The sequence below is a fragment of the Zootoca vivipara genome, chromosome 7 (assembly GCF_963506605.1).
Source record: "Zootoca vivipara chromosome 7, rZooViv1.1, whole genome shotgun sequence".
NCBI classification, from domain to species: Eukaryota; Metazoa; Chordata; class Lepidosauria; order Squamata; family Lacertidae; genus Zootoca; species Zootoca vivipara.
In genome coordinates, this window is record NC_083282.1 from 89,066,459 (window position 1) to 89,089,423 (window position 22,965).

At 47.1% G+C, this 22,965-nt stretch overlaps 1 protein-coding gene across 5 annotated transcripts in view; it reads right to left on the bottom strand.

Annotated features, from left to right (window-relative positions):
* The window catches only part of KCNQ2 (potassium voltage-gated channel subfamily Q member 2), a 123,362-nt gene that overhangs the window by 55,393 nt on the left and 45,004 nt on the right, over positions 1–22,965 (bottom strand). For all 5 annotated transcript variants that reach the window (XM_035122638.2, XM_035122640.2, XM_035122639.2 and 2 more), the window contains exons 4-8: positions 21,649–21,824; positions 21,268–21,393; positions 15,568–15,678; positions 13,592–13,687; positions 10,782–10,876 (exon numbers count right to left, since the gene is read on the bottom strand). In XM_035122638.2, coding sequence (XP_034978529.2) covers positions 10,782–10,876; positions 13,592–13,687; positions 15,568–15,678; positions 21,268–21,393; positions 21,649–21,824 — 604 coding nt within the window. The remainder of the gene's footprint in view (positions 1–10,781; positions 10,877–13,591; positions 13,688–15,567; positions 15,679–21,267; positions 21,394–21,648; positions 21,825–22,965) is intronic.

Here is a 22,965-nt window from a genome sequence, read left to right on the forward strand (position 1 = left end):
CCCTGGCCGTGGTTGAGGCTAATCTGACTTCCTTAGGGCCCGGGACCTCTAGAATGTTGCTATTTATGGACCTTAAGGTCCTCCGCGGGGCATACCAGGAGAGGCGGTCCGGAAGGTATGAGGGTCCTAGGCCGCAAAGGGCTTTAAAGGTCAACACCAGCACCTTAAACCTGACCCTGTACCCCACCAGGAGCCAGTACAGCTGGAAATGCACTGGGTGAATGTGGTCCCGCGGCGAGGACCCTGTAAGGAGCCTCACCGCGGCATTCTGCACCCGCTGGAGTTTCTGGGACAACTTCAAGGGCAGCCCCACGTAGAGCGAGTTACAGTAGTCAAGCCTGGAGGTGACCGTCACATGGATCACTGTGGCCAGATCAGGGCGGGAAAGATAAGGGACCAACTGCTTGATATGGTGGAGATGGAAAAATGCCGCCTTTGCAGTAGCTGCAACCTGCGCCTCCATGGATAGGGAGGCATCAAAAGTTACACCCAAACTCTTGACAGAAGGCACTGGCACAGGTTGAGCCCCCACAAGAGATGGGAGTTGGTCCCCCAACCCCATGCCGTCCCAGCCAGAGGACCTCTGTCTTCGAAGGGTTTAACGTCAACCGGCTCCCACACAACCATCCAGGCACAGCTTCCAGACATCTGGTCAGTGTGTCCGGGGCCAAGGCAGGACGGCCATCCATCAACAGATAGAGCTGGGTGTCATCAGCATATTGATGACAACCCAGCCCGAAACTCCGAACAATCTGGGCAAGGGGGTGCATAAAAATGTTTTAAAGCATTGGGGAGAGGATTGCGCCCTGCGGCACTCCACACACCAAGGGGTGCGGCAACGACATCTCTGTCGACCCTGTGTCCCCGACCTGAGATAAAGGAACGCAGCCATTGTCGGACTGTGCCCTGAATCCCCACATCGGCAAGGCGGTGGTCCAAAAGATCGTGATCAACCATGTCGAAGGCTGCTGACAAGTCTAAAAGAATCAGCAGTCCCGACCCGCCTCGGTCCAGTTGTCTACAGAGATAATCTGTTAGGGCGACCAGAGCCGTCTCGGTCCCAGGACAAAAACCAGACTGCAATGGATCCAAAGCCGATGTTTCCTCCAGAAACCTAACAAACTGTTCGGCAACCACTCTATCAATTACCTTACCCAGGTACAAAAGATTCAAAACCGGGTGGTAATTGGATAGATCTAAAGGATCTAACAATGTTTTCTTTAAGACCGGACACACCACTGGTTCCTTCAGCTCCCCTGGGAATGTCCCTGTGCCAAGGGACAAGTTGATGATCTCACCCAGGGGGACCCGCACCTCGTCTGGGCATGCTCTAATCGGCCAAGACTGGCATGGGTTAAGGAGGCAAGTGACGGACCTTCCAGCTCGGAGGAATCTGTCCACATCGGCAGGGAGTATCCAGTCAAAATGGTCCAATACTGGACCGGAGGACAGTCGAGGGGCCTCCAGTTCTGCTACTGTATCCAAATTGGCAGGGAGGTCACGGCAGAGGAGCAGAACTTTCTCCGCCTAACTCAGGAAGACAAATTCTGCCATTCTGTGGTGGCTGAGTTATAGTCCGCTACAACACTTTTAAAGATTTAACCAAGGTAGCTTTCCTACAGATGAAATCACTGCCTATAATAATAAAGAGGCTCTCTGGTGACTTACAAGAATTAATTAATCCTCTTCATTTGAAAGGCAAGTGTTATTAATCCCAATTACAAAGAAGAGACTTAAACCTCCACAGTGTGTGACCTTCTTGGCATCACCTTAAAGATCAGGCAGAGAGGACTGTGAGAAAAATCTAGATGTGCAGTTCACAGAAAAATGCAGAATCCCTCCATCCGGTGTATTTTTTTAAAATGGCATTTTGCAAATCGTAGCTTTCGTGCATCTAAAATTAAATTCCGCAATCACTTTGGAAACATCTATGCAATATCCATTGGGAATCGGAGCAGGGCATGGATTGGGACTCTAATATGATGGACAGGTGCTCTCTCTTTGCAACGCTCTGGAGTTGCCTTTTTGCAATTAATAAAGGGCAGGGGGGTTGGTTGTAAGCAGAGGAACATGGGAGGATCGTCATGTGTTGAGCTTGTCCTTTATTTCCATGAAGTTCTGCACCGTCCTACCCCATTGATGGAAACTGAGCAGAATGTTTCAGTCTATTTTCTGAATGACTTTTGTACACGCATGCATTTAACCTTCTGGGTGGCTGCCAAAATATATACTGTAACAACATAACAAAACATCGTACATTAAAAAGCTTCCCTATACTGTACAGGGCTGCCTTCAGATGTCTTCTAAAGGTTACATAGTTACTCATCTCCTTGATGTATGATTGGAGGGTGTTTCACAAGGTGGTTGCCACTACCAAGAAGGCCCTCTGCCTGGTTCCCTGTAGCTTCACTTTGTACAGTGAGGAAACTGTCAGAAGGCCCTCGGAGCTGGACCTCAGTGTCCAGGATGAACAATGGTGGTGGAAATGCTCCTTCGGGTATATAGGGCTGAGGCCATTTAGGGCTTTAAAGGTCAACAACAACACAGCTTGGAAATGTACTGGGAGCCAATGTGGGCCCTTCAGGACCGGTGTTATATGGTCCTAGCGGCTGCTCCAAGTTACCAGTCTGGCTGCCACATTCTGGATTAGTTTTAGTTTCCGAGTCACCTTCAAAGGTAGTCCCACTAGAGCACAATGCAACATTTCCCTCCCCTCTCCTCTGCACCCCACATGTCCCCCCCAAAAAAATTGGTCAGGGAACCCCCCAGAACAGCACACGAGGTGAGGAGCAGAGGGTTCATTCCTTCTGAAATGCTTGAGCTGATGGAATAATTTATTTAGCGTTACACTGAATTCCTCCCCAGGATACCAAATCCAGGGGGAGGGGGGAATCAACAACGAAAGTAAGTTATGCAATCCCTGTGAAAAGCTACAGAGAAACCGATAAAACTTTGTCCCTCAACTCCAGCTCTGCAAGCCCAAAGATGCACCTCCAGAGGTGAAATGAACAAGGTGTTTAGAAGCTCTTGCTTTTGCGACTAAATCCTTGGGCGCAACCTTGCTTCAACTCCAGAACTGTGTGCAATGCTGCAACTAATTGATGGGGGAATTGAATTGATAAAGGACTGTCTGCACTCTGGAAGTGAAACGGGCAAGTGTTCCCCCATCCCCATGCCAGAAAGACACTTTTCCCACTTCAGAAACAAGTGGGAGGTGGTGTCAGTTTCACAACAGCTCTTTTTCACCTTGGGACTTACTTAAATCTCCTGCCAGCCCCAACTACCGGAAGTGTATTGTACTCCAAAATATCTGGAGAGCATCAGGTTGGGGGAAGACTGACCTATCCACACTAGTATCCTGACTCCCTCCCTACCATATTGTGAGTAAAGGGAAAGGTAAAGGGATTCCTGACCATTAGGTCCAGTCGTGACCGACTCTGGGGTTGCGGCGCTCATCTCGCATTATTGGCCGAGGGAGCCAGCATATAGCTTCCAGGTCATGTGGCCAGCATGACAAAGCAGCTTCTGGCAAACCAGAGCAGCACATGGAAACACCGTTTACCTTCCCGCTGTAGCGGTTCCTATTTATCTACTTGCATTTTGACATGCTTTCGAACTGCTAGGTTGGCAGGAGCTGGGACCAAGCAACGGGAGCTCATCCCGTCACAGGGATTCGAACCGCCGACCTTCTGATCAGCAAGCCCTAGGCTCAGTGGTTTAACCACAGTGCCACCTGGGTCCCCATATTGTGAGTAGCTCTGTGTAATCACCCGTAAGAGCAGAGATACTTTGGACCACAGATCGCCAGTGTTGAAGCAATGATTCTTCAACATCAACTTCGTTGGACTGGTCATGTTGTGCGGATGCCTGATGATCGTCTTCCAAAGCAACTACTCTATTCCGAACTTAAAAATGGAAAGCGTAATGCTGGTGGTCAACAAGAGGTTTAAAGACTATCTCAAGGCAAATCTTTAAAAAATGTAGTATAAACACCAACAATTGGTAAACACTTGCCTGCGAGCGCTCCAACTGGAGGGCAGTCTTTACCAAAGGTGTCATGGGCTTTGAAGACACTCAAACTCAGGACACAAGGGAGAAATGTGCTAAGAGGAAGGCATGCTTGGCAAATCCACACCATGATCAACTCCCACCCGGAAACCAATGTCCCCACTGTGGAAGGATGTGTGGGTCCAGAATTGGCCTCCACAGTCACTTACGGACTCATTGTTAATCTTACTCAGCTACAGAAGAAGAAGAAAGAAGAAAGAAGAAAGAAGAAAGAAGAAAGAAGAAAGAAGAAAGAAGAAAGAAGAAGAAGAAGAAGAAGAAGAAGAAGAAGAAGAAGAAGAAGAAGAAGAAGAAGAAGAAGAGCAACAGGATATTTTGCTTTTTGTTAAAAAGACGGGAGCGGCCGGGATCCAAAGATCTCCTTTGATCCTTGTTTGAAATACTTATGTGATCCTTTCGAGCTCTAAAAATAAGAAGCGAAGCGGCTCACAAAACGGCACATCTACAAAAGGGCGATGTTAAACTAGAGGCTGACGCCAGGAGTCACCTATAAAATCCTGTCTTAAAAAACCACACATGCCAAGAAAAGAGCAGCAGATAAATCAGAAAACCCAAAAAACCCAGTGCCGGGCCAAAAATTATCCATTCAAAAGCTTTTTCTAAACCACTTAATGGTTTTATAAAGAAAACCAAGTGCTGTTGTACGCTGCGTATGATATAGAAACAATGGATATTGAAAGAAGGATGCAACTTAAATCAAATAAAACAGCATAAAAACGTAGGAAAGCAAATAAAAATCAAATTAAACAGAGATTAATTGGATCCCTGTATCAAGGTCCAGTCATATGGGTCAGGGGAACCCTGGGCAAAAGATACATCTTTATGAGACGTTGGAAGCATCTGATGGGTAATGTTTACTGTATGGCAGGGGGAAGAAGGGAATTCCATAGGATTGGGGCAACAACAGACAATGCCCTCCATAAAGAACTTTCAGCTTGAATTTGGGGGGGGGGGTGAAACTAGAGAACTAAACCCCCTGAAATTGAAGAGGATGGAGACAAAACTCATTGCCCTTCACTAGAGTTTCTGTGTCGCTCTCAAAGCTCACCAGCTGCCTTTTTTTTCCCCTCCCAAAAGCCCTCAGCAGAGTCTGTTCCGTCATCCTGTAACCCGGTTCCCAGTGGAGCTGGGTTTAGCCACCAGGAGAAAACCCCAGCAGAGGGCAGTAGATGTTGCTCCCCATTAGCACCAGTTTTAGGGTGGCATGAGACATTCCCCCAAACAGGGCATTGAGGGAGCACGAAAATTGAGAAAATCCATAAACTCAGAAGAGGGTACAAGCCCCTCTTGAAATGACCGAGCTGTAAGATCTGGATTCGTTCCATGCAGACTGAAGGTGCAAATAGGTGACTAAACCACATTTCTTACAGCTACGATAGTCTCCACTGTGTCTCGATTCTCCAAAGAAACCCTGGGTGAGTGTGGGGCTGTAGCCCCATGGGCTCTTGCCACCGCTTGGCAGAGAGAGGAGGAGGCACCCAACTTTTGCAACTCTATTAAAAACCCGCCCCACGCAATGTAGAGGCACGAGGGATATTCAGCATCTCCTAGAATGCCACCTCGGGTATCGGACCCCTCAGTTTAACCTTTGAGGCCGCCCGCCCGCATCCAACCGGCAAGGAAAGGCAGCCATGACTCAATGGATTCATGCTATTTTTCGCAGGGCATTTCACGCAGTTTGCCAAATAAGCACATTAAGGATGAAAGAGAGCCTGCACATTGTTGGCCCGGGGACGAATTGCACGCTGTGAAAACCAGGGATGTGGAAAGCGACATGGTCTGCTGTGTTTAGCATCCGGGGGAATACCCACCCCCTCACACACACCCCACCCTGGCTCAGCTCAAGTCAGGATTGCCATATTGTGTCATCTGCCCGCAGTGAAATGACGCAGGCTGCTTCTCAGCTAGAGAGACTTCTGGAAAGAATCCTTCGTTCTGGGAGTTTCTTCTCCCCAAGCGTCATCACGGGGATTCCCTGCGATTTTCATCTAGGCAGCCTGTGCAAGAATATTCCACTGGCCAAGGAACGAGCGCTCTGGAGAGTCCTTCGATGCTAAGCTGCTGTCAGTAGAAACCATCTCAATTAAACTCGAAAAATGAAGGGTGCCTTTAGGTGGTTAGGAATACGGGAGATTTGTTTCAGCGCTGGCCAGCTGACAGCACAACCCTGTTTACTTGGAGCTAAGACCCACCCTGATCCATGGGGCTGGTGCCTGGTGCCAAGGTGCAGGATTCCAACCTAAGGTCTGTTGGCCCCCTTGTTTACGAAGCATGGATCACATTTATGAACTCTGAACTGCAGCTGCCATGGGGGGGGGGCAACTCAAGGAGGAAAGAATAATTTTTATAGGGTTCTGCAAAGGAACATTGATGGATTGAACTCTGTGCGTGTTTGGAATTCAGGTTCTTATGGCATCTAACAATCAAATACAGTAATTAAAAGGGAGAAGTGGATGAGGATGCTGAGGCTGGTGATTGAGAGCCCACAGGGAAACCTACCTCACAGGGCTGTTGTTAAATGGGGGGGAGGAAACATGTATGCTACCCTGAGCTCCTCGGAGAAAAGGGTGGGCAGGAAATGTAATACAGAAGCAATTAAAATCTAAATGTATGGCAGCCAGCATATTTGTTCTTACGCAAGGAAGGGATCTGGTGCTGTACTGGAGAGTCCTGCATAATGGGGGGGGGGCTATTTGATTGAGAGTCACATTACCTTGTAGATAATCTGGGAGGAACCAGCTGGGGAACCACCAAGGGAAGAAGGCTCAGAGCTCAGGGAGTGGGGGGCAATGAGGGGGGGGGTCAGAGGGAAAATCTTTAGTCTCAGCAACTTTTCCATGGAGGCAAGATGTCAGTTGCTGTGCCCACTAGGCCTGACACTCCCGTGCAGATCCTATTTGGCTAATAAAGAGTTAACTCCAGCTTGCTCAGTGTGATTTACTGCTGCCTCCCTCCTGTCACATGCTGGCCAGTGAGCAAGACTAGAGGTAGTGGTGGGTGGGGCACCCTCCTTTCTCTCTCTCTCTCTGTCTGTCTGTCTGTCTGTCTGTCTGTCTGGAACCCCCCCTTTTGCCCCATTTTTTTCATCCCCTTGGTAGCCACATGAAATGAGGTTGAGAGCCCATAGCCCAGACAATGTGAATGAGCATTCCCGGTTCATTCAGCATGCCTGGCTGCTTATTCCCTTCTTGCCCTGCCCGCCAGCTGCTTCTGCCCCTGGGATGATTCTCTGTTGCCCTACCCAGCCCTGCCTTGCTGGACCTTGTGCCCTGCAAGGACCTTGGCACGAGAGCCCATTAGAAAACGGTGTCATCGCATCAAGATTATAAGTCGTGCAAACAGCCCCATTGTGTGAGCGCTTGCATTTCACACGGCCACTGATATCGGACAACATCCGTGGTCAAAAACACACTCAGAATGCCTGCTTGGATATGCCACGCATCAGGAATCAGACTGAATGCAGCTCAGTTTTTATTTCTACGGTAGCAGACGTCTCGCTCTGGCCGATAGCAACCCAGCTGCCACTCAACTGGACAAAATCCAATTTATCTCTTACGTTATTTTAGCCTGGCATTCAGCCGCTCAAGGATAAATGAGGAGGAGGTGCTGGACAATGTAACATGATCGTTTGCTTTACGGTATGGAAAAGCTTTAACTACACTGATTAGGATTGTTTTTAGAAAGGATAGACATGCACACCTTTCTGTTAGGCATTATTTGCAAGCGTCTTCATTCTGTGTGAGAGAGTTATACATGTACCTCCATCTTCCTTTATGCTCTGTGTATGTGCGTCCGTGCAAACGAAGGCAAGGCTGCAATCCTAGATATACTTCCCTGTGAGTAAGCGCCACTTGAACAGAATTGCACTGTAAACATACGGCCTCACCGCAGACACTCTTGAAACTTGCAAATTTAAGGAACACGACTAACCACAGAGACTTTGTGTCTCTGGAGATGAATTGGTTGAGGCTCTCCCACGCTTTCTGCTCTGCAGTCCTAGATGCTAAACTGTTAGAACAAAGTATTCAACCCAGATTTTGAATAGAGTCAGCTCTGCACCTCCACAGCTGGAAATAGTCACATTTACCTGCTGGTGTTAATAGAGGTGCAATGCTCAAAGGGTCTATTTCTTATGCTGATAGTGCTGTTAGAGCCAGATTTCATCAGATGTTTTTAAGATGTTAATACAGTATGGCAGACTGTGAAAACATCAGGGACTGAAATGGTTTACTGTATTACCCACATGCAACTCCCCAGACCTTGAAATCTGTGGAACTCCCTGCCAGTTGATATCATAGTACTGTACTCTTTTCAGTGCCTGCTAAAACCAGCTTTGCTTAGACAAACCTACCTGAGGTGCTTAGAAAGCTGGTGATCTGTCTATTATTTGAAAGTTTTAAATGATTGCTGTAATTTTTTTCTTTGTGGTAATTTTTTCGCTTTTATCTTTTTTGAAATCATGTTGAGGTTTGTGGGGGGGTGTTTACAATTACAATTAAGCAGTGTATAAATATTAGGAAATAAATAAGTAATAAACAGCTGGTTGCCCGCAGAACAGAGGGTGTTTTCTGTGGCGTCCCTCTCCTAGGACGCTAGTTATCATAGGCTGAGCTTGCCTCTCCTGCAGCTGGTCACTCATCCAGACCAGCGTTTCTCAACCGCTGTTCCGCGGCACACTAGTGTGCCGCGAGACGCTGGCTGGTGTGCCGCGACGTGCGGCGACGAGAAGGGCGATTTGCATAGTCACGTGCCTGGCGGCCGCCAATACACAACGCTAACCCGCCGGAAAGCAATATTTCTCCTCCTCTTTCCCAAAGCTCAGTGCAAACGAGCCTGGCGGCCGCCAATACCCAACACTGACCCGCCGGAAAGCAATATTTGGCAAGTGTTTCTTACAGTCATAATTATATAGGGCGGCACAGAGTTAAATTTTTTAACTTTTTTAATGGTGGTGTGCCTCGTGATTTTTTTCACGGAACAAGTGTGCCGTGGCCCAAAAAAGGTTGAGAAACACTGATCCAGACCATAAACTCACCAGGTAATCTTAGGAAAGTCATTCACACTCAGCCTCAATATTCGCCACCTGGAAAACTGAAAGCAATGCTGGCTTTCCTAACAGGTTCTAATTGCTTTTATTGATATTGGCCAATGGCCATTGCAACTTTGCAGAGAATAAATTTCAGAAATGCAAACTCCCAAAAAGTCAGTGCCTGGGATTTTTTTTATATAAAAAAACCACACACCTAAAAAGTGAAAATTAAAACTTCAAAACACAACGAACAGCACAACAGCAAAATAGATCAATGGGTCTGTCAGATTAAGACATTGCCACAGCTACTAACTATGGAGTCTAAAATAGTTCTTGCTGGGTTCTCAAGGCTGCCAAGGCATAGAGGGAAGCTCTGTGAACTGCAAAAGCATCGAAATCAAACAGAAGGCAAATCCTCTTTCCCCAACTGTGCTAAAATGGCAACAAGAAATTCAGAAAGTTGTTTGGAGCACAAAGAGCGGAACAGAAGGCAGAAATCCTTGCAATCCATGTGGGAACTATCAGAACTGCAATATGGGGCAACTTCCCAATGGTAAAATAGACTCTGAAGCAGCCCCTTCATGAGCACACCAGGACAGGAAGAGCTACAAAGGGCTTCCTGTTTGGGCTGGGACTTTGCCTGAGCAACGGCAACCTTCCTTGCTCTGCTATCCGCCTGCCACACATCTCCATATGACTCTACCCCAACTTCTGGTAAGCAGCAAACCATCGTTTGCAGGCATGTCCAAATGTGACAAACCATGGCTTGCACAAAGCACAAGCTTGCGCTCAAAGTCAGATCCCAAACTGCAAATAACAGAGCACGGTGAGCCCTCTCGAAACGTGTTGTTGTTGCTGCAGCGGAAGGGGGCTACAACATAGTTTGTCACACACAGCCTCCAGGCCATGGATTGCATTGGCCCTACTGGCAGCCAAGCCACACAGATATTTCACGAGTTACAAATCTCAAACCCGAGACACCAGCCACTTCAGCTGCACATTTCTGCAGCCAACTAGATCTCTGTGTCCGTGCCCAAGCCACATTCCCCAAGCTAGGCTTAACTTTCTAGCTAAAAGTCTCTTACTAGAAGAAGGTGAGCTCAATTGCCTGGACATCCCCAACACTTCCTTGCTCTCAATCTCTTGCACATTGAAAGGCAAAGGAACTGCGGTCACGAGAGGCTATTCCAGGTTGTTTGAAAAAGCCAGGCTCACCACAAAATCCCCTATTACACTGACATACCAGAGCAGCGCAAAATGCCCGGGGGAATCAAGAAGAGGGTGTTTTTTAGGGTGGGGTTTGAGTGGTGATTTTTATTTTTTACCTTTCAGGGGAAGCCCTTCAGGAGGTCTTCTGGCATTTGCTGTGGCAACTGTCACAGAACAACACCAACAACGAGTGCAGAAAAATAAAGATGAAAACCAACACAAAACGTACACACGGACACACACATACAAGAAAAGAAAATAAATTAATACAATGGGCATGGAAACAATGGGGAGATAAATCTGCAACAATTGAAAAGGAAACTAAACTCGCGGAAACACCAGCGGCTGCTCCCGGCGAGCTTTTAAAAGAACGGTGAAAGCAGAATGGCTTGCTTCAACGTAACGAAACAGAAGCATGATGGATGGAAGTGGTCACCCACAGAAGAAAAACGAAGCGTAATAAGGAAATACTGACCTGTACATGGGGACGGTCACGGTTCGCTCGTAGTAATTCCAAGTCGAATGCAAATCGGTTCGAGTGAGGTTTGTGGCATAGAACCTCCATGCAGCCTGCGAAGGGAATTATTATTATTATTATTATTATTATTTGAATTTATATACTGCCCTATACCTGGGGGTCTCAGGGCGGTTCACAGAATAAAATCAAGATATAAAACCACAGAATACCTAATAAAAATAAAAACAGCAACTCAATTACCCCCCCCCAAAAAAAAACACATTTTAAAAGGGCATAGGATGTAAATCAGATCAACCAAAGGCCTGGTTAAAGAGGAACGTTTTTGTCCAGCACCTAAAGGTGTATAATGAAGGCACCAGGCAAACTTGGGGAGAGCATTTCACAGATGGGGAGCCACTGCAGAGAAGACCAGTTCTTGTGTTGCCACCCTCCAGACCTCTCAAAGAGGAGGCACACAAAGGAGGACCTCAGAAGATGATCTCAGGGTCCGGGTAGGTTCATATGGAAAGAGGCGGTCCTTGAAGATGCAGGTGTAATTTAAAGAGGGGTGGGGAAGCTAGGAGAGAGATCTGGTTGCTGCAATCTGTCGTTTACACCAGGCCTGGGGAGCCTGGGGCCCTTTGGGCGTGTTTAGACTACAATTCCCATCTGCCCCAGCCAGCAAGGTCAGTGTTCAGGGATGTCAGGAGCTGAACAGCACCTGGAAGGCCACAGAATCCCTGTCCTTAAAGAGGACAGAAAGACCATCTCAGATATCTTCTTCAACATATCAGTTAGCTTGAAGCTCAGCAAGGGGAAAAGTTAGTATCTTTCCCCCTGCAGGTGAAAAACCATATGGAGGGGGGGGGGAGATTCTGATCAGAAAAAGAGCCTATGGAGGAATTGGTTAGGCAAACACACACATTCTCTCTGTGTGTCTCCACACACACCCTTCAGATGTGAAGCTCCTCACAGCTTGAGGTGTTTACTTCGTGCAGCATCTACTTTGGCCTCATATGCCCTGCATAGATCCATATCCTTCCTCTCTCTCACTCTGGAGAGCTCTGCCAGGGAATGAGGAGCTGTTCCCCACCAGTGCCGCTGAGTGATTTACGCAGCTATTTCCAGTCCCTCTCCCTCCCTCTCCCCACGCCAAGATTTCAGTTCTCCTTATGATGTGGGGAGGGGAGAACGTTGATCTTAAGTTGGATTTTTTTAAAAAAGAGAGAGAGAGAGAGAGAGAGATGAAAAATGTACTCTTGTCTGTATGCACACAGGAATCTGTTTTTGGAGCAGCACTACCCCATTTGCCACAACAGACCAGCTACCACCGCTTGCACCCATTCCTCAGTTTGCAAGGTTCAAAGACTACTTTCCAAGCAAAAGGTTCACACTGATCAACTCTTTTTAAAGGTTAAATCTTTGCAAGAGAGATGCAGGGTGGCACAGAGTTTTGGAGCTTAGCTGCCCTTGAATGCCCCCCCTCTCCCCCACCTGGCTGCCTGTTCCACCTCGCAGGGTCAGTGCCAGGAGGCAAGGGGCAGCCCCACGGGAGTCGCCCCGAACTGGGAGAAAGGGTGGCATCCAAATGCGGTAATGAGTTCCGAGTGCCGAGAGGCCTGCGATTTCGCCTGGTTGCAGATTCAGCATTTCCCTGGCACAGCCTTTGATATGTGTCGCTGCAGCATATAAATAGAAGTTGGATTTATTTATTTTTAAACCCCAGAGTCCTGCACACAGCAATCAGGAGGAAATTATTAGCTGGCATGCTGCGCCTAAGAAAAACAGATGGAACTCTGGGTTCTGGCTCAGAGTCTGGTGGGAATTGGTCCACCAGGGAGGAGCAAGTGCCTCGTGGCTATAGAGGAAGGAAGAAAAATCGCCCAACGCTGTATTTTTAGTCTCGAGAGGAAGGCCAGAGCAGAGGAAGGTGGAGCTAAGCTACTCTTGTTTTTCTTGCCCTTAGCTAAGCATCTGATGATGCCTGAAGTCCCCTCATTAGCAGAAAACTATGAAGGCAACGTGACATGTGTAAAGATGCCCAGCGCTCTTGGCTCTCCTGCATGAGAGTACTCTTGGCCGACTGGCATTTAGCAAGGTAAAGGTAAAAGGACAGTTAAGTGAGGTGAGGGGCGGATAAAGGTAAAGGGACCCTTGACCATTAGTTCCAGTCGTGACAGACTCTGGGGTTGCGGCGCTCATCTCGCGTTATTGACCGAGGGAGCCGGTGAACAGCTTCCAGGTCATGTGGGCAGCCGCTTCTGGCGAACCATAGCAGCGCACGGAAATGCCATTTACCTTCCCGCCGCAGCAGTACCTATTTATCTACTCGCACTGGCGTGCTTTCGAACTGCTAGGTTGGCAGGAGCTGGGACAAAGCAACAGGAGCTCACGCCGTTGAACGGATTCGAACTGCTGACCTTCCGAACAGCAAGCCCAAGAGGCTCAGTGGTTTAGACCACAGCGCCACCCGCATCTCCTCATTTTGCAAGACACAAACCCGAGTGTTCCCCGACAGAGAACTGCCCTTGAAGACTCGCCCGGCTCGGAAAGTCTGCAAAGACCTGCTCATGGGACTTAATTTATTTAAACATTTATATCCCACCCTTCTGTTGCTTATGTTCCACTTGGGGCAGCTAGTAATTAAAACCAACCGCAAAATACCATTTAATTTTTTTTGTTTAGCATCAGCTTGAGGCTCACTTCTCTCTCTCTCTCTCTTCCCTCTCCACCCCCTCCCCACTTTTTGCACCCCTAAGGCACAGACTGCAGACCCTGATTTTCCTGTTCCAGTCCCCTCCAAGCACCCATCGTTCTAGCCTCCTCACCTGAATCAGGCCCGCTGCAGGGTTCCTCCTCTTCTCAAAGTGCTTTTGACGGTGCTGCTCTTGAACCTTCAGCGCAAATCCAGAACCTAGAATACCCTGGGAATAAAGAACAATGCTATTTCCAGGCAACATGGTCAACGGACTCATTCGCCTGTCCCTTATACCAGATTCCAGGGAGGATTCCCTTTAAGAATCACTAGTAGAAGGGACACATGGCCTTCAAGTATCTAGAGAATAAGTGAAAAATACACAAAGGAGGACCTGAATCTATAGAGGCATCTAGGCCAGCAACAGATCATGTGATTGGGCAGTGGCGGTAACATGACCTCCCAACAGCTGTGTTGCTGCTGCTTACTTGAAAGGAGGGAGGGGAGGTTGGTGCAGTGCAAGTACACCAGCCCTTAGGTTGAGCATCAGTTACCATAGCTGCCAAGTTTTCCCTTTTCTCGCGAGGAAGCCTATTCAGCATAAGGGAAAATCCCTTTAAAAAAGGGATAACTTGGCAGCTATGCAGTTACTCAGTTCGGGGGGCAGCACAGAAAGCGGGGTTGGCAGCCCCAAATGGCACCAAACCAACACACCGCTCTGGCACTGGTTTGGAGTCAATCGGACAAGATTGGGATGTTGGCCCTTCACTTGCGACCCCAGTTTGAGTGTCAATTGCTCAGTCTTGGGGGGGGGCTGCACAAAACATGGGGATTGCAGCACAAAACTTGCACATCAGTTTGGTGGGGGCAGGGATCTGGAATTTTGGAGCCCCACATTAATGGAGCTGACCGATCTTGAAATCCTTTCTTTGCCTCTTCGGTGCTGCGACGGTGCAGCCCTGAAGGATCTCGCTTCTCCTGTAAGGTGATAAGGCTGCATTCTCAGATGAGACCTCCTCACGGGAATCAATGGCAGGTTTGTGGCTATCAGAAACAGTAGCACCAGATTGGCTCTAGCAGCACATCTGCACTGTGTCGACGTCTTAACCACTTTGCCTGACAGGAAGTCAGGGCATCAGTCTACAACTGATCCAGACTCCCTTCTCTTTTGCCCTGGGAATTGGTGTATCTGTGATCTACAAAAGTGATTTGAATTAAAAAACTAAACTGTATGACCTTCCGTGTGGATGGAAAGTATGGTGGAGCTGGGACCATGCGCCAGCGACATGTGCAGGGCAAGATCAGACTTCAGAAATATCGTCTGAACTGGACCCAACTGCTGATGATTCAGGAGAGCAACTCCAAACTCACCTCAGGGGTGAGCAAATTCAGGGGTACCTGTCCTTGTGAAACAGGGTGAAGAACCTCTTTGGCTCCACAGGCTAGATCCAGGCCAGGTTACGATTGGCCTCGCTGGCCAAAGGTGACATTGTTAGGACACCACACGATTGGCAGGCAGGTTGTCCCGCCCACCTGCCAAAATCCATTGGATCAGTAGAACTGCTGAGCCAAGGATGGCTTAACTAAATCGCTTCTTAGAAAGGTTTAAGTTGAGAATAATGAGACAAATTCCAGTAGCAATCCAGTTTTTAGAAATCCAGGACAGGGCCCTGTTTCGGTTTATTCTTCATCAGCTCTAATTTCATAGTTTCAAGGTCAAAGCGTACCATTCATGCCTTGACCTTGAAACTATGAAACTAGAGCTGATGAAGAATAAACCGAAACAGGGCCTTGTCCTGGATTTCTAAAAACTGGATTGCTACTGGAATTTGTCTCATTTTCTCAACTTAAAACTTTCTAAAAAATTATTCCTTTACCTGGTCAAAGCTCTTGGAATCTTTTCATCTGATTTTCTCAACTCTCCAAGGACTCCCAATTTATTTAGTATTAACTAAATTGCTGGCTTGATTCCTCCCCTTTTATGTAGAACAATGAATCATACAAAGTGATGAAGGGGTTAAATAAAAGTCATTTCCCGCAGCATCATGCCAATGCTACTTTCGTCACTGAGCTTAATAAAAAAACGTGCCTTGCCTAGTGCCTACTTACAGCTGGAAGAGCGAAAAAAGAAACGCCAATCAAGGTGAAAGTTGCAGCAAGGAGGCGCCCATTCCAGGTTTGCGGATATTTGTCCCCGTAGCCAATGGTAGTCAGTGTTATCTGAGGAAAGGCAGACAGCATCAATAGCAGCTCTTCAATGGTAATGTTGGTTCGGTGTCTAATAAACTGCACACTATTTTGAAAGAATAAATTATTTCCATATGAAAATTTCGCTCCCAATAACTTTTTCCTAAGAGAAATTAATATTACGTCTTCTGACCATACCTGCCAAGTTGCTGTCAGAGAAATAAGGGACCGGGCCGGAAATAGCAGACTGGAAGTAGCGCTGCCGCCATTTTGGAGCTGGGCGGAGCATGCTCAGAAATGACTTTTGATGCTGCTTTGCCCAGTTCCAAAATGGCCGTCGCGCCAGAAGTCGCACTGCAGCCATTTTGGAACTGGGCAGAGCAGCATCAAAAGTCGCTTCTGAGCATGCTCCGCCCAGTTCCAAAATGGCCGCCGGACCAGAATAAACCGGGGGGGAACAAAAAAAGTCCGTTTTTTTCAGCTAGGAACAGCTGGAAAAACGGGGATTTCCCGGGGGAAACGGGAGACTTGGCAGCTATGCTTCTGACTTTTTTTAAAAAAACTAAGAACCTAATGCTTAATTTGTGCTAGCCTACATCCATAGGCATTCATTCACAAGTTTTGGACAAAAAAAAATATATTGGGGCAAACACAGCCCCCTGGATTTTTGGCAAAATTATCTGAATTGGGAAACCGGTGTCCTCCAATTTATTTCGCTGTGTTCATCACCGGTTTGCAAGGGGAGATAGCAACTATCACCAAATGAGAAAAGTATTATTAGTTACAAAAATAACCTGTCTCATCTGAGCTGGAACCTTTCTCCCTGGTGCTAAACTTGTTTTCTGTGTGTGGTAGTTGCTTATCTTCAAAAATATTCCAACAAATGAAGGTTCCCACGCCCACCACATGTTGCAAGCTGAAATGGTACAGGCCATCTACTACATGACTAATCCAATTATCTGTTTCTGCGACTGAGCATTTTAACCACTTGTTTAACTCTCTCTTTTTCCTTGTTGCAATTCTTCCAGGTGGTCACTTTCCTATGTACCGAGGGGAAAGAGGAAAGCGCAGAATGCATAATTGGGGGGGGGTTGGACTTTTGTCCGTGGCAGTCTTTCCTCATCCTCCCCTCAAAATGGGACGCGGGTGGCAATGTGGGTTAAACCACAGAGCCTTGGGCTTGCCGATCAGAAGGTCGGCGGTTCGAATCCCTGTGACGGGGTGAGCTCCTGTTGCTCGGTCCCTGCTTCTGCCAACCTAGCAGTTCGAAAGCACGTCAAAGTGCAAGTAGATAAATAGGTACCACTACAGCAGGAAGGTAAACGGTGTTTCCGTGCACAGCTATGGTTCGCCAGAAGCGGCTTTGTCATGCTGCCCACATGACCTGGAAGCTGTACGCCAGCTCCCTCGGCCAATAACGCGAGATGAGCGCCGCATCCCCAGAGTCGGTCACGACTGGAACTAATGGTCAAGGGTCCCTTTACCTTTATCCGCCCCTCACCTCACTTCTATTTTAGCTTGTAGACCCCTTGAGGGCAGGAACCCATCTATTTTTGCCTGTGGAGTGGAGATTTGAACCCTGGTCTCCCAGGTCCTTGCTTGGCACCCAATTCCCTGCACCACACTTGCTCTCAGTTGCACTGTTTATCACACACAAAAGAAACCTGAGAAGGCCACCCTCTTGATACCTGGAGAAGAAGTGGGCATGGTTTATAGCTAGTGAAGATGAGGGTGTGGGTTTGAAAAATCATAGAATCATAGAGTTGGAAGGGACCCTGAGGATCATTGAGTCTGTTATAAGAATTTTAAGCTCTCAGATATAGAGGAAATATTCATAAATGCACACATATCTAAATATATGAACCATGTGTCTGAAATAGTATGGGAGAGCAATCCTGGAGCCATTTTGACTCTCCCAATGACCTCAAATATCCCTCTGCAGTAAGGGAGGCAAATGAGCCTTCCAATTGTCCTTTGCCGGAAAATCGTGTCCTAAGGCCGTATTTGTGTATGAATAGGGTGAGCCTGTAACCTGGATTCAGGAATTAAAGTATTTACCATCACAAAAGAATGGTCAGGCCGCCCAGGTAAAGCAATCAGTGACCATTATCACGTATCCTGGCAGACAGGATTTCTGCTGTAGACCGCCTCCTTCTGTGATGTATGTACGATGTTTTTTTGGGGGGGGGTCTTGGGCTACAGGGTGGGCAATTACAAAAGTCTATATAAGGGCTTGCACACCATTGTTCAGGGTTCTCATCCCTCCTGTGTGTGGTGAGTGGGGACCCTGTTGCAACAGTTTGTTTCCTTTAATAAAGATCGGGCTTAATTAGCCGCTTTGCTTCTCAATATACTCTGGTTGGCCTCTGTTATTTCCTCCTACTGATAGGGAACCCTCAAGGACTCTATGCGGGCTCCGGAATACCCCATAAGGGAAAGGGAGCAGTTGTTGTTTTCTTATAACAAGTCCAACCCTCTGCAATGCAGGAATTTGCAGCTGTCCCATACAGAGATCGAACCTGCAATCTTGGCGTTTTCAGCACTGTGTTCTAACCAAGTGAGCTACCCAGTGCAGAGGAAAGGTGATTCCAGAATGGCTGAAAGTTAATCAGGAGTCCTTTCACCCCACCAAACGTTATTCGACTGCCATGCACTCCAAGTCTATCCAGTGCGAATCTCTCCAGCAACTCCTGCTGACCTGCATCCCATTTTAAACAGCTCATTAGCCAGAAGGAGCAAATTAATGGCTGCCTCACACCCCCTCATTAAAAGCTCAGATTTGCTCCCTTTCTTTCCAGCATTGCAGTCCTAAAATAGGAGCTAGAGGAAGTGGGAAGAGTATTCAGGCATACGGCTAGGGACCTCCCCACTTCCTCTTCCTCTCGGTTACCAGGAGCAGCCTCTACAACAGGAAGCCAATTCAGCAACACAAGCTCAGCCAGTGCAAAGCATCTAACATCAAAGAAGAAATAATAATAATAATAATAATAATAATAATAATAATAATAATACTTATTCCCCACCCATTTTGCCGGGTCTCCCCAGCCACTGTGGGTCGCTTCCAACAGGATATTGAAAACACAATAAAACATCCATCCTTAAAAACTTCCCTAAACAAGGCTGCCTTCAGATGTCTTCTAAAAGACAGTTGTTTATTTCCTTGACATCTGTTCGGAGGTGCCACTACCGAGAAGGCCCTCTGCCTGGTTCCCTGTAACCTCACTTCTCGCAGGGAGGGAACCGCCAGGAGGCCCTCGGCACTGGACCTCAGAAATACTTCTCTTGCAGCAAGACCACATTACCCCAACACTCAAAATGCAGCATTTTGGGACTGTGTGGTTGTGTTTCTTTCTTTTTTTCCCTCCCACGTCATGCTTCAGTTGTAGAAATGCGTAGACGATAGGTACATTGTTGACACCTACCAGATGGTGCCCATCACATCCCTGGTGACGAGTAATGCAAATCTCCTCCTACAGCATCCATGCCATTTTTAATACTATTTTAAACTTATTATAGGCCTGAGCCGTCTCCACACTGTGATGTTATAATACGAAATATAACACCCTTTCTAAAAGTCACAGGCAGCAGCATGACTACCCCACAAACCCCACCCCACCCCATCCTTGCAAAAGACCTTTGGGATTTTCATTAAAGTCTACAGACTCCACTCCCCCTTGCTGCTTTGCATTCTGCTTGCAAATCTTGGAGAGCAGGCTGCTTTTCCCGCCCCCTACGGCTGACTCTGTTGATGTAACAGACCAACTGATTCATTTTTTCTTTCCCAAACTTGGGAGCCGTTGGAATTTGATTCGTTCCTCCATCTGTGGCTTCCACGCACTTTGCAACGAAGTGCCCAAACTCCTCGCCTGAACGAGATTGAGAAAAACGGGGACGGACGGACGACAGAAGGGCAACTACGTCTGCCAGAGAACCTCGCTAATTGTCGCTTTGTCATTCTCTTAATCTGAAAATCTGCGCACAGGAAGACAAAAGGCAAAACAAAAGCACCATCTCGCCTTGCTTCTGTACAAAGCTCACAAGTGTCCATGCTCTTCTAGCAGAGAGACTCCGTTGATTTTACAAAGCGCACTCGCGCGCGTTAAGCAACACATTAAGAAGCGGGGCTGTGAGGAATAAAGCCAAAAACACAGTCTCCTAACCAGTGATCACATACCCTCCAACATTCCTCAGCTGGAAATACAGGATCGCAGCTCCTAAAGACACACACACTGCCTTCCCTGCCACAGCCCCTACATGGCAGCTGCTCACTCCCTTCCTCTGGCCGCCAGGATGGTTTATGTAATTCCAGGAATGTCCCAGGAAAATAGGGACACTTGCAATCAAGGGGGGAAAGTCGAAGTCTAATTCTTGTGCTCCCACTTCCGCAACGCAAGCTCTGGGAGGAGACACAACAGAGAGGGGACACACTCTCCAAATTTGGGGGATTTGTGGGCTTCCCTCTCTAGAATCCCAGTAAAACTTCACTGCTTTGTGTCTGGATACCAGAGCCTCTGCTCACGCAGTACAGTGGTACCTTGGTTCTCAAACTTAATCTGTTCCAGAAGTCCGTTCCAAAACCAAAGCATTCCAAAACCAAGGGACGCTTTCCCATAGAAAGTACAGTCATACCTCGGTTTAAGTACGCTTCGGTTTGAGTACTTTCAGTTTAAGTACTCCGCAGACCCGTCTGGAACGGATTAATCCACTTTCCATTACTTTCAATGGGGAAGTACGCTTCAGGTTAAGTACAGACTTCCGGAACCAATTGTGTACTTAAACTGAGGTACCACTGTAATGCAAAACAGATTAATCCATTCCAGACTTTTGAAAACAACCCCTAAAACAGCATTTTAACGTTAATTTTACTATCTAATGAGACCATTGATCCATAAAATGAAAGCAATAAACAATGTGCAGTGGTACCTTGGTTTACAACCATAATCCATTCCGGACGTCCTGTTTTAAACTAAAAAAATTGGTTGTAATCCCAAAAAATGGGTTGTAATCCACACACAAAAAGGACACGCACTTCCGGTTGTAATCCAAAATGGTTGTAATCCAAAGCAAACCAAGGTACTACTGTACTGCAGTCACACAATCAATCAATCAGTAGTTGAACTGGGTTCCACATAGTCACAAAAACAAAACAAAAAAGCCGCAATACCAAAAACACAAAATAAATAGCAAAAAGAGACAGACCTCAGCGTAACACTGAAAACGGAAGTGTGGCACTCAAAACAGAGCACGTTGGCTTCCGAAAAATGTTCGCAGACCGGAACACTTCCTTCCAGGTTTGCAGTGTTTAGGTTCCAAGTTGTTTGAGTACCAAGGCATTCGAGAACCAAGGTACCACTGTATCGGCTATTGGCAAGCATCCTGAAGGAGATGCACAGTTCACACCATTATCTCACACCAAGTTTGGCCCTCAAAAGAGTGTGAAAGTGCAAGCTGAAATCACAAGAGAAAGAGGAGGAGCAGCAGATATCCACATAATGCAAGGCCAAGGTTGGACCCATCATCAGGAGTGCATAAGAAACTAAAGTTTCCTAGTGTTTAGGACTAGGGCTTGTAGCAGCTACTTCACTGTCATGGCAAAAAAATCGACCTCGAGGGGATACTCACCAAGCCCCACCAGAGTGCATCTGCATAGGTGTCAAAGTGATCGTTTTCTCCCTTCTCAGCCAAGTACACCAGGAAGGAGGCTAGAATGAGGCAAAGGAAACCAATATACCAGGCAGTGATCAGCTCCTGCAACACAATGAAGGGGAAAGAATGGAACGTCTCAAATGCAACGGTTTTTCCGTAATGCACAGAGCAACCTTTGCAAAACAGGTACCCTCCAGATCTCTTGGACTGCAGCTCCCACAAGTCCTATTTGCAGCAGTAGAAAATGTTTGCTCATTTTTCAATGTTCTCGTGATGATCGTCAGCCACAGTTGTTGGGAAAGCAGCACGCAACTTATTAAATCAAATCAGGCTATATAACAAGGGCTGCTTGCTCACCTTGCTGTGGGCATACACCACCGACCCGAGAAGCTTCCAAGTGCCTCCTCGGCGGTCCATTCGGATCATGCGCAGGATCTGCAGAAACCTCAAACTTCTGAGCGCAGAGGTGGCAAAGACATTCCCCTGGGACCCAGCAGCCAGCACAGCGATGGAAGCAATTAAGACCATGATGTCTGTGTATGGATGGATAAGCAAGGATGGAAAGAGAAGAAAGGCTGTTTTTATTATTTGTATTTATATTTGTACAGTGGAGAATTAATTCTTGAACTTAATCCATTCTGGAAGTCCGTTCAGAAGCCCCAGAAACAATAGCCGACAGCCGCTTCGGAAATTAGGCTTCTGAAAAACATTAAAAAACCGGAACACTTACTTCTGGGTTTTTGGTATTCGAGAGCTGATTCGTTCGAGAGAGTTCGTCAACTAAGCCATTCCACTGCATTTGTATACCTCTTTGCAGAGTACAGTGGTAACTCGGTTTATGAACACAATTGGTTCCGGAAGTCTGTTCATAAACTGAAGCATTCATAAACTGAAGCGAACTTTCCCATTGAAAGTAATGGAAAGTGGATTAATCCGTTCCAGACGGGTCCACGGAGTACTCAACCTGAAGTGTATTTAACCCGAAGCATGGGTGTAATTGGTTCCGGAAGTCTGTTCATAAACTGAAGCGTTCATAAACTGAAGCGAACTTTCCCATTGAAAGTAATGGAAAGTGAATTAATCCGTTCCAGATGGGTCCGTGGTGTTCATAAACCGAAAATTCATAAACCGAGGTGTTCATAAACCGAGGTTCCACTGTATAACATTTTCATTTAATCCAACTTCTTCTGTGCTTCTGTGTCATTTTAAGCTTTCAGGTGCATGTTATGGGCCAAACAACATGTTACATTAAATGCTTCTTCCACATTTGGGGGTGTTTGGCATCGTCTAGATGCATCACTAGACTACGGTTTAGTGTGCACATGTTTAGCCTCCTCCTGGTGAGGAAATCAGTCATGCAGCCAATCCAACCACATCAGGTGTTGGGCTGGTGGGCATGCTTTGGTGGGAAACAGCCTCACTGGCCTAACTGGGACCCACGCTGGGCGGAATCTGGCCTGCAAAGCAGCGATTCTCCCTCCCTGCTCTATCCAGACAAGGAAGAAGCATTATCAGAATTTAAGGACCCATTTCAGGCAAGAAAAATCCATTTGGGGTGCAAAGCATTGTCAGTGAGAGACGCAGCAATTCATCTCTGTGCAATGTTTTCCAAGTAAAGAGGCTCTGCAACTATTACTACAACCAACAGTCATGTTTTAAGTCTTCAGGTTGGCT